Source organism: Geotrypetes seraphini, chromosome 12 (genome assembly GCF_902459505.1).
Source record: "Geotrypetes seraphini chromosome 12, aGeoSer1.1, whole genome shotgun sequence".
NCBI classification, from domain to species: domain Eukaryota; kingdom Metazoa; phylum Chordata; class Amphibia; order Gymnophiona; family Dermophiidae; genus Geotrypetes; species Geotrypetes seraphini.
In genome coordinates, this window is record NC_047095.1 from 78,786,554 (window position 1) to 78,799,163 (window position 12,610).

The following is a 12,610-nucleotide window of genomic DNA, read 5'->3' on the forward strand; positions in this document are numbered from 1 at the left end:
CCGACAAATGGCGGATGATCTGGATGTGACCCTTGACACGGGCTCCAGATACTCCAAAGAGTATCTGGACACCATGCATTTACCTAACCCTCCAACGGAGTCGCTTCGGCTCCCCCTGCACAAATTACTGGACCAGACCTTCATGCAGTGCTTCGAAACGCCGTACTCCATACCGGCGATCCCCAGCAAACTCGATGCTCGATACCGCATCGTGCACCATAAAGGGTTCGAGGGCCCCCAACTCTCCCACCAATCCCTACTGGTCGAGTCCTCCCTTAAACGCTCTCATCCCTCCCAGGTCTACGCCTCTGTACCGCCGGGCCGAGAGGGGAGAACGATGGACAAATTTGGTAGAAAATTCTACCAAAACTCCATGATGGCGTCACGGGTGCTAAACTACAACTTCTTTTTCTCTTCCTATCTGGAGTTCTTCTTGCCGGTACTCCGCAAGTTCACTCCGTTCATAGACAACCAAGCTCGATTCGAGTTCGAGGAAGTGGTAGCCTCCCTCTCCCAATTACGCCTCCAGCTGATGCAATCCTCCTTCGATGCATTCGAACTCTCGGCACGCGCCGCCGCAAGCGCGGTAGCTATGCGTCGCCTGGCATGGCTCCGTACTATCGATATGGATCCCAACCTACAGGACAGACTCGCCAACGTACCATGTGCTGGAGCTGACCTGTTCGATGAGTCTATCGAAACTGTTACCAAAAAGCTGTCGGATCATGAAAAATCCTTTCAATCCATCCTACGGCCCAAACCCAAACCTCAACAGTCTCGACCTTCCAGGCCACCCCTGATTTACCAGCGGCGTTACATGCCCAGACAAACGCCTGCTGCGAGACAGCCTGCGAAGAGACAACCTCCCCAGAAGTCTCAGCAAAAACTTCAGCCACCGGCTGTACCTAAGGCTCCCCAGCCCTTTTGACGCCCCTCCCGGGAGCATAACCTCGGCCTCTCCCATAGGGGGCCGCCTCCATCTTTTTTACCACCGATGGGAGGCCATAACCACGGACCTATGGGTCCTCTCCATCATAAGAGAAGGATACTCTCTTCAATTCCACCGGGTCCCCCCGGACCATCCTCCAAGAGAGTATCCTTCAAGCTCGACGCAGACCGCCCTTCTTCTTCAGGAAGTCCAAACCTTACTTCAGCTTCGGGCGGTCGAGCCGGTCCCGTCAGACCAATTGAACCGAGGGTTTTACTCCCGGTACTTCCTCGTCCCGAAGAAAACGGGCGATCTGCGACCCATTTTAGACCTTCGGGCCCTCAACAAGTTCCTGGTCAAAGAGAAGTTTCGCATGTTGACTTTGGCTTCTCTATACCCCCTCCTCGAGCAGAACGACTGGTTATGCTCCCTGGATCTCAAGGAGGCCTACACTCACATCCCCATTCACCCGGCCTCCCGAAAGTTCCTCAGATTTCGGGTGGGAAATCTGCACCTACAGTATCGAGTGCTACCATTCGGCCTATCTTCGTCCCCCAGAGTCTTCACAAAGTGCCTGGTGGTAGTGGCCGCAGCACTCCGGGACAGGGGTCTACAGGTGTTTCCATACCTCGACGACTGGCTCATCAAGGCCCCGTCAGCCCCAGAGGTCACTTCGGCGGCCTTGGCTACAACCTACTTCCTCCAGAATTTGGGCTTCGAGATCAACTTCTCCAAGTCTCATCTACAACCCACCCAGTCCCTCCCCTTCATCGGAGCGGTCCTGGACACCACCCGACTCCGAGCATTCCTGCCCCGGCAACGCATGGAGTCTCTTCTTCATCTCTGCCAGTCGGTGGCTACTCGCCAAACCCTACCGGCGAGACAACTGATGGTGCTCCTGGGCCATATGGCCTCCACAGTACACGTGACACCCTTTGCCAGACTCCACCTCAGGATCCCCCAGTGGACCCTGGCATCACAGTGGAATCAGACATCCGATCCACTATCCAAACGCATCGTAGTTACACCTGCTCTTCGGCAGTCTCTACTTTGGTGGATGACCTCTTCGAATCTATCCAGAGGTTTGCTGATGCACTCTCCCCCCCATCAGAAAGTTCTCACAACCGACTCGTCGAATTACGCATGGGGGGCCCACCTGGAGGGTCTCCGCACCCAAGGATTCTGGACCAGTGCGGAAAGACTACACCAAATCAATCTATTGGAACTCAGAGCCATCTTCTTTGCGCTCCAAGCTTTCCAACATCTACTCCACGACATGGTAATCCTCATTCGCACAGACAATCAGGCCGCCATGTATTATATCAACAAGCAAGGAGGCACGGGCTCGGCCCTCCTTTGCCAGGAAGCTCTACGAGTCTGGGACTGGGCGGTACGCCACAACGCCCTACTCAGAGCAGTATACATCCAGGGGGAGAACAACGTCTTAGCAGACAAACTAAGCCGTCTGCTACAACCGCACGAATGGACTCTCCATTCCAACCCCCTTCACCAAATCTTCACGCAATGGGGGACGCCTCAGATAGACCTCTTTGCGGCTCCCCACAACGCCAAACTGCCTCAGTTTTGCTCCAGGATCTACACTCCTCATCGCCTCGAGGCAGATGCCTTTCTACTGAACTGTGGGAAACGATTTCTATATGCGTTCCCACCATTCCCGCTGATCCAGAAGACTCTGGTCAAGCTGAAACTCGAACGGGCCACCATGATTCTAATAGCTCCTCGGTGGCCCAGACAACCTTGGTTCTCCCTCCTACTTCAACTCAGCAGCAGGGAACCAGTACCACTTCCAGTGTTTCCTTCACTACTTACTCAACATCAAGGATCACTACTTCATCCCAACCTGCAGTCTCTCCACCTGACAGCTTGGTTCCTCTCAACGTAACCCCTCACCAATTCTCACAAGAAGTGAGGGAGGTCTTGGAAGCTTCCAGGAAGCCTGCCACTCGACAATGCTACTCCCAGAAATGGACCAGATTCTCCTCATGGTGCGTTTCTAAGTCAAAGGAACCTCAACGAGCTTCCTTATCCTCCGTGCTGGACTATCTCCTACACCTATCTCAATCTGGGCTCAAGTCCACATCCATACGAGTCCACCTGAGCGCTATTGCGGCGTTCCACCAGCCTCTACAAGGGAAACCCCTCTCGGCCCATCCGGTGGTCGCCAGATTTATGAAAGGACTCTTCCATGTTAACCCTCCTCTCAACCACCCCCAGTAGTTTGGGACCTCAATGTAGTCCTTTCCCACCTAATGAAGCCCCCCGTTTGAACCACTCAACAGGGCCCCTCTGAAGTATCTCACCTGGAAAGTGCTTTTCCTTGTAGCCCTTACGTCCGCTCGCAGAGTCAGCGAACTCCAGGCATTGATGGCGGACCCACCATTCACAGTATTCCACCATGACATGGTGGTCCTCCGCACTCACCCGAAATTCCTGCCTAAGGTGGTCTCCGAATTTCATCTCAACCAATCCATTGTACTTCCAGTATTCTTCCCTAAGCCTCATTCTCACCACGGAGAATCGGCCCTTCACACTCTAGACTGTAAACGTGCCTTGGCTTTCTACCTGGATCGCACCAAGCCACACAGAACCACTCCTCAACTTTTTGTCTCCTTCGACCCTAACAAGTTGGGAAGACCCGTATCAAAACGCACCATCTCTAATTGGATGGCGGCTTGTATCTCTTTCTGCTATGCCCAGGCTGGATTATCACTTCCTTGTAAGGTTACAGCCCATAAGGTCAGAGCAATGGCAGCCTCAGTAGCATTCCTCAGATCAACACCAATCGAGGAAATTTGCAAGGCTGCCACCTGGTCCTCGGTTCACACATTCACCTCACATTATTGTCTGGATACCCTCTCCAGACGGGATGGACAGTTTGGCCAAACAGTATTGAAAAATTTATTCTCTTAAGTCGCCAACTCCCCCTCCATCCCACTGAGGTTAGCTTGGAGGTCACCCACTAGTGAGAATACCTGCCTGCTTGTCCTGGGATAAAGCAATGTTACTTACCGTAACAGTTGTTATCCAGGGACAGCAGGCAGCTATTCTCACGTCCCACCCACCTCCCCTGGGTTGGCTTCTCAGGCTAGCTACCTGAACTGAGGAGACACGCCCGGATCTCCGGGTAGGAAGGCACCGGCGCATGCGCGGTGCGGGCATCTAGAAACTTTAAGTTTCTACAAGCAACACGTGCTTGTGAGACGTCCGTACCGGGGCTCTGTCTGATGACATCACCCACTAGTGAGAATAGCTGCCTGCTGTCCCTGGATAACAACTGTTACGGTAAGTAACATTGCTATTTCTTCCCTCCCCAAAGTCTGGCATAAGCACGTCTCTTTGAACCCCACTTCCCTCCCTCCCTCCGTCCGTGTACTTCTACACCAGGGCCCCCCACCCCCGAAGGCCTGCACCCCCTCTCGAAGGCCTGCTTCTCTCCTGGCCTCCCGCACACCATTTACCTAATAGGAGCAGCCTGCAGAGCATATCGCGGTGCTAGTGATCTTTGCAAACTGCTTCGAAGCTGCTTCCTCTGCCACGGTCCTGCCCCTCCTCTGACATCAGAGGCAGGATCGCGGCGGAGGAAACAGATCCAAAGCAGTTTGCAAAGATTGCTAGCACCGTGATCTTCTCTGCAGGCTGCTCCTATTAGGTAAATGGTGTGGGGGAAGCCGGACACCAACATAGAAACATAGAAAATGACGGCAGAAAAGGGCTATAGCCCACCAAGTCTGCCCATTCCAATTAGCCTCCCCCCAGAGTTCACTCCCTTAGAGATCCCACATGAGTATCCCATTTCTTCTTAAAATCCGTCACGCTGCTGGCCTCAATCACCTGCAGAGGGAGTCCATTCCAACGATCCACCACTCTCTCGGTGAAAAAGTACTTTCTGGAGTCGCTATAAAATTTCCCTCCTCTGATTTTCAGCGGATGCCCTCTGGTTGTCGAGGGTCCCATGAGACAGAAGATATTATCTTCCGACTCGATACGTCCTGTGATGTATTTGTACGTTTCAATCATGTCTCCCCGTTCTCTTCTTTCCTCAAGTGAGTACAGCCGCAATTTTTTTAGTCTTTCTTCGTACGTGAGATCCTTGAGCCCCAGGACCATCCTGGTCACCATTCGCTGAACTGACTCGATCCTCAGTATGTCCTTACGGTAGTGTGGTCTCCAGAACTGAACACAGTACTCCAAGTGAGGCCTCACCATAGATCTGTATAACGGCAGGTCTCCTGCTGACAAATCCTCTACGGATACAACCTATCATCTGTCTTGCCCTGGAGGAAGCCTTCTCCACTTGATTGGCAGTCTTCATGCCCTCACTAATAATCACCCCTAGATCGCGTTCTGCCTTGGTCTCAACTAAGGTCTCACAATTTAGTACATAAGTTCTACGCGGATTTTTCTTTCCCAGGTGCATTACCTTGCATTTTTTAGCATTGAAGCTTAGCTGCCAAGTAGTTGACCATTCTTCCAGCAGCCATAGATCGTGTGTCATATTATCAGGTAATAAGCTTTTGCCTATTATGTTGCAAAGTTTGGCGTCGTCAGCGAATAGTGCTACCCTTCCTTTAAGTCCTTGTGTCATATCTCTTATGAATAAATTGAATAGAATTGGGCCCAGGGCCGAGCCCTGCGGCACCCCACTGATAACGCTCGACGCCTTGGATGGGGTACCGTTCACCACCACCCTCTGAAGTCTACCGATTAGCCAATCTCCAACCCATGCAGTTAGAGTGCTTCCTAATCCTATCGATTTCAATTTGTTCAATAGCCTTCTGTGTGGGACGCTATCAAATGCTTTACTGAAGTCCAAATATACCACATCCAGTGACTCTCCTGCATCCAGTTGTCTAGTAACCCAGTCGAAAAAGCTAATCAGATTAGATTGGCAGGATCTACCCTGGGTGAACCCGTGTTGGTGGGGGTCACGTAAGTTTTCTTCGTCCAGGATTATGTCAAGGTTCCGTTTGATCAGTGTTTCCATGAGTTTACACACTATAGATGTGAGACTCACTGGTCTGTAGTTTGCCGTCTCTGTCCTGCAGCCCTTCCCAGCTGACCCTCCCCCTCTAAAGCAGGTGCCGCAGCGGCCGGCCAGCGAGAGCAGTGCTGCCGCTCCTGCTTTAGAGGGGGAGGGTCCGAATCGGGAAGCCGATTTTTTTTTTGTGTGTGTGTGTGTGTGTGTTTTTAATCGATTCGAATCAATTCACCTGAAGTGAATCGGTGAATCAATTTGAATCGGGCAGCACTAATCGTCATCAATGGTGTAGATTTTAAAATTTTGTCAAATGTGCCAAAACAAAAAATTTCCTGTTCACCCTACTAGGCCAATACTCTTAACAGTGGTGATGCACTAAGAGGCTATCTATAGCTTGTTAGTTATCTAGTCATTGGAAAAAGAATATGTGTACTGTATTAGGAACTAACCAGAGTCCTTTTGCAGCACACTTATCACCAGAGGTTTTTATGCATTTGCAAGTATTTGAATGGCCCAATTTACTAATAAGGCCTGTGTAACTAATGTTTACATGCCATGGGTTACTGTGCTTTTGTGTAAATTAAGTGAAATACAGTCTATGAGGAATGACTGCAATTGTCTTGTATTTTATACCATAAAGGGGTAATACAAGACAATTGCAGTCGTACTATAAAATGTTTTGCAAGTTATACTGAAATAACAAGTAGAGAAAGTATTGAAAGCATGGCTCATGGAAAAATTTCCAGACCACATAACATACAGCAACACAGTAAACGACGGCAGAAAAAGACCCTCATACCATGTTTCCCCGAAAATAAGACAGTGTCTTATATTAATTTTAGGCCCCAAAAAGGCACTAGGTCTTATTTTCAGGGTATGTACATGATCATCTCTCTCTTCCTCTCCTTCACCCCAATTCTTCCTCTTTCCTTTCTCTCCCTCACATGTGCAGCATTTTTCTCCCCTCCCTGCCATCCCTCGTGCAGCAGGACCCTTGCTCAGCTTCCCATCCCTTGTTCAACAGGACCCTTGAGAGAGCACCCCCCCCGAGTATCTGCACTCGCCACGCCATCCTTCCATCCCTCCCATCGGAACTCTGCCGTGTTACTGATCAGAGTTCACGGGCGAACAAGGCCAAAGCAGCCTGTTAGAGTGTTGTTGGCCTGACGCTGCTTAGGGAGATAAGTAGGGCTCGCGGCCGGGTTCTGATGGAAGGATGGGGATTCGGCTGCGTGGTGGGTGCTTGGGAGAGGGGTGCTCTCTCAAGGGTCCTGTTGTTCAAGGGATGGGAGGGAAGGGAAACTGCCGGCAAATCCCGGGGGTAGGGCTTATATTAAGACCTAACCTGAAAATCCTGCTAGGGCTTATTTTCAGGGTAGGTCTTATTTTCGGGGAAAGTTTCAAGTTTATTTAAAATTTCTTATACTGCCTAATCAAGCCTTCTAGGCGGTGTACAAAAAATGCCAAAACAATGCGCCAGTTAAAATACAATTTGAACAAAGACAAACCAGGGGAAATGACAATTTATAAAGACATTGACGAACTGGAACAAAAGGGAAGATGGGTTAGAACTACAATTGATAGAGAGAAAGAGAACATTCAAGGGAAAGAACAAAGAACATGGTAGTTGATTCAGTCTGCCCAACAAGGCAACCAGAGCTCTGCGCATCGCTCTGTGTAGGCCCCGGTCAGCTATGTTTAAATGCTAGTTCTGAAGTCACCTCCATGCCAACCATATAGGCAGCCAAAATTGATGGGGATTATACATGGTGAACTCCTGACAGTATTTAAATTACCAGTCAAGATGCCTTCCCCCTCCTTAAATTGAACAGTCCCTCCACTCATAGTATGTGACAATAAAATGATTAACACTCTGGAACTGCCAAACCTTCACCTGTCTCTTGCCATGCATGCAACACAGACCGTACAAGTCTGTCCAACACTGGCCTCTATTCCCCCAGTTTGTGTGTTTTTTTGAGTCTAGGCATGTGTTTGTGTTCTTGTTGCTGAGTTGCTTCTCTGCATGTACCTGACAGGGATAAGAAAGAAATGATTTGAAAGGACCAGTTCCCTAACTGCTGTATTATCAAAATTTTTGCATTGGAGCAGCTGTAACTGACTATCCCATAGAAATGGTTGAGCCATTTTGGGGAGGATTTTCTTTCATTGGAACCGAAGTTTGATTTGGCTCTCGTTTGTACTCTGCATCATTCTCTGTTTATCCTCTTATAGGTTTGGTCTTATTCCATTAATTTTCCAGAATTATTTTATCCCCGGAGAGACACATTCTTGACCTTGTATGCATAATTTATTTCTAATATTTTCTTGGGTTGGAAAGAATTAACACCCTTCCCCTTTTTACTAAACTGCAATCGAGGTTTCTACCGCGGCCTAGAGTGATAAATGCTGCAATGCTGCTCTGAAGCTCATGGAATTCTTATGAGCATCAGAGCAGCATTGGAGCATATAGTGCTCTGGGTTGCAGTGGAAACCTCTACCACGACTTAGTAAAAGAGGGCCTAAAATAGTTAATCTGTAATTCTTAAGCATTGTTGTCTCTCAACACTTTGTTGACCACCTAGTTTAAAAAAAATGTTCCTTTCTCTTTGCAGGCTTTCAAAGAGATGCTATATGCCGCTCAAGACCAAGCACCTTCTATAGAAGGTAAGCCATTTTTTGTGATTTAATATGGGCCTAGTGCTGTGGCTTCAACTATATGTGTTCTCTGGAAAAATCCCAAGGTTCCATGTGGTGTGGAGTCACATCGTGGTAGCAGAAGAGCAATTTAAATCTTACTTTGGAAGAGGAACTGCTTCTGTCTCAAGACTTTACCCTTCTATTGTTGCTAGTTCTTATTTTGGTAAAGGCTTTCTTTTCCTTTTCTTGCTGCTTATAGTTGGGAGCACTCTAGTTTCCATATAGCATTTAAAGTTTTAGATCAAAATTTTACAAAGAAAAGCCAGGGTTCTTCATACACTTATTTTTGGACTGGTTTTCACTTCTGTATGTTGAATGTTAGAAAATTAAATTTGGTTCTGCAGTATTTGGATGGCCCAGGTTCATTCCCATACCTTGTTTTGAGTCATTTTCCAGCTCCTCACATTCTTGAAGAAGCCGAGTGGTGAAACATGTCGAAATGACAGGTCCCTTTCCAACGCAGACAAAAAGCTTAAATGATAAGAGCTAAGTCATTTAATCAGTTTAGAAGTCTTTATATAAGCTTATTTAAATATCACTAAATTAATATGAAGCATTTTTACAATAAGCAGATCTGATGATGATGTGTGTGCCATACGAATATTGTTAACCATAGAAAACAGTGGTTTGACTGGCAGGAGGCACTTCTGAGGATTCTGCAAAAAAAAAAAAAAAAAAAAAAAAATCATCAATGAGTTTTATATTGAATAATGTTCACTGTCTGCTGATCTCATATGTGAAATATTTAAGCGGCACTACCAATTGGGCATCCAACCAATAAAGGTCAGAAAGATGCTCATAAACAGCAGGAGTGAGCGAGGAGATAGGCAGAGAAGTCACATTGTTTCAATTGGAAGTAGGTCAAGACATCCAATCTATTCCATCTGTAGCTAGTTAGTTTGTAATAATGAGAAAGCATGAGGGTACCATCATCTGTAAGAACTTGGTACAAATACATTAATCGCCCCCTTCTGCCTGCCTGAAATCCAGCTAACATCATTCCTGGTAAAAAAAAAAATAAAAATCACATCACCATTACCAGAGATAGGCAGAAGAGGGGGGTCACCCAATAATCAAATTGCAGTTGTTTACATACCTGGCGCCATGTCAAACACAAGCTAACTAGAAAAATATAATGACATTCCCCAAGACAGCAGCCGGAAGTCTAGGCACATATAGAAGATAACTGATATGATATGGTTTCCAGAATTGTAGCTCCACTGGAGTCCAGGCAAATAAGATTGAATCGTAGATATTCCTCATATGACAAGCTTCCACAAAGCGCCACAGTGATGACAGACCCAAGCCCCCCTATCTACTGGCAGGGCTAATTGTTGCAAAGGGAGCCGAGGCCGACCGCCCGACCAGAGAAATCCTCATAACAATTGGTCCAACTGACTTTCCACCTTCCCCATCAAACTCAGTGGCAATATTTGATAAACATAGAGTCACTGGGGAATATCATCATATTGTAAAGGGCAATGCGTCCCAACAAGGGACAGGGAAATGCCTCCAAGTCAACAGGCGGAGTCTAGTCCGTGCCACCAATGACTGTGTGCCAACTGCTGAGCAAATTGTAAATAGATATGACATACTGTTTGAAATGTCTGTAAACAAGTGCAAGAGACCTAAGTTGCAAGATGAATGTTAGAATATATTGCCTAGGATTTGCACTAGGAGGCTTTGCAGCCAACTGGAAGCAAAGATATGACATAAAGATGTCACTTTTTAATGCACATTTTCACTATTTTGTGGGTGCAAATAACTATTGTGTAAATATTTTTCTTTATTATGTCATTTGAAAGAGCATCTTTTTTGCTATAAAAGTCACTCATCTTTTACTAAGCTGTGGTAGAAGTTTCTACCGCGGCCTGGGGCACTAAATGCTATTATGTTGCTCTGACACCCATAGGAATTCTATGAGCGTCAGAGCAGCGTCTGACCATTTAGCGCTCTGGGTTGCGGTAGAAACCTCTACTATAGCTTAGTAAAAGGGGGGTTAATGTAACAGTGGATTGATCTGCACAGCTTTTAGTGGAAGTGCCAAGTAAAAAAAAGATAGTGAGGTGGTTCTTTGCCAATTAACAGAACAGCTACTTTTGGAATTGAAATTTTGCAGATGTATGGAGGCTTTCTGCACTATTTATCTTCCACTATGTATATATATTTATTTTACTTACAACAACTTCTAGTTCAATGGGTTATATCATGTCTTGTATTGCAGTGTCTCTAAAACTACTACTATTTATCATTTCTGTAGGTCTGAAAGGCTATAGAAGTCTTACCTTGTATAGATAATAAGATTTGATATATTGCCTTTTTGTGGCACAATCAAAGTGATTTATGTTTATGCAGGTACTTTCTCTGTCCCTAGTGGGGCTCACAATCTTAAGTTTTTGTCCCTGGGCAAAGGAGGGCTGAGAGACTTGCCCAGGGTCAAAGAATTGAAGTGAGAATTGAACTGCAATAAAAATTATCACCAATAAAAGAAAATTTGATCATGTCACATCACTTTTAAAGAATGCACACTGGCTGTCCATAAATCACAGAATATCATACAAAATAGCCCTAATAATCTTCAAAGTTCAAATGACTAAAGCACCCTCATTTCTGGAAAGAACTCTTACTCCTCTTATTCCATCTTGATTATTAAGATCCAAGGAGGAACATCTACTCTCAGTTTCTTCTTTAAAAACTATCAACACTTGACGGAATATGATCTTTTCTGTGACAGCTCCTCATTTATAGAACTCGCTGCTCACTCACTTGAGAGAAGAAACTAATCTAGATAGATTTACAGGAAATCTTAAATGCTTTCTTTTTAAAGATACATTTGAATGGTAAAAGCTACAAGGTCACCAAATTACAAGTGTTTTTAACCTACTGTTATTTCCTTTTATGTTCTCCTTTCCTTATGCATTGTAGTTCTTCCCTCTTTCCTTTTGTTCCTGTCATCATGTGCTTGTCTGTGTTTCAGTCTTTTATTCCCCAAATACTCTGTCATTCTCTGTTTTAAACTTTGTACATCGTATTAAATATATGATAAATGCGTTTTAATAAAATTTTATTGAACTTGAACCCAGTTCCACATGTTCTGTCTGAAAAAGTTTCTTGTCAGCACTGTTAATTACCTTAGTGATTTGAAAGAAATGCCAATTTTTTAATGAGGACAACTTAAGGATGTACAATATTTACTAAGGAGAGTTAATGCATTACTGTGTGTTTGATAACTGAAAATTTGTACACTTTGAAAACTTTAAAACACATAAGTTAGAGGGAGCAGAAAAGTTAGGATGGCAAAATGAGTAGTTGCACATCCAGATCTCATACATCTCTCCTCATTGATGCTGCTCAGTAGAGAATAGGATACTTCAAGTAAAGCAAGCCAAGGCAGTGCTCTAAGCTCATTGGGCGAGAAGACTTCTCATCTGTCATGTACATTTTTCATTGTTGTTGAACTTCTGGCTCTGTGGGGCTAAAATCAGAAGGACCTGAAGATGTTGGAGTGAAGAATGAATGTGGGTTCATATTCAGTGTCCCCCAGTTGAAGGCTTTCAGAGTGAGAAGGAACTGGCAAACTGTAAGGATTGCAAGAGGCTGATGGTTCTGTTAGCCTGGTGCATTTAAAAAAAAAACACATTCAGGGTATTTAGATCCCAGTCAAATCAAACGGTTTAACCTTGAATGTGTTTGAGGTCTACCATATTCTCATGTTTGAAAACAATGTATTGGCACAAGCCAAGTTTTCTATCTACAGCAGTGCAGTTACTGAAATGAAGAATTTTGATATAAAATTTTGATGCTTGCAGAAACATGTCTTTCTGGTTTTGACCTTAACCCCATATGTATGTTTCTGGATCATAAGATATCTCTTCTTTTTATAGAAATATTGAGAGAAGCAATCAAAATTAACAACTTGGCAGGATACACCTCTACTATGATTTTTCAAATCTATGATGAGCTGTAATATGAAAGTACATGTCTGC

At 45.6% G+C, this 12,610-nt stretch overlaps 1 protein-coding gene across 1 annotated transcript in view; it reads left to right on the forward strand.

Moving 5' to 3' along the window:
* The window catches only part of XPR1 (xenotropic and polytropic retrovirus receptor 1), a 391,618-nt gene that overhangs the window by 23,957 nt on the left and 355,051 nt on the right, over positions 1 to 12,610 (forward strand). The window contains 1 exon segment of the mRNA XM_033916345.1: positions 8,540 to 8,591. Coding sequence (XP_033772236.1) covers positions 8,540 to 8,591 — 52 coding nt within the window.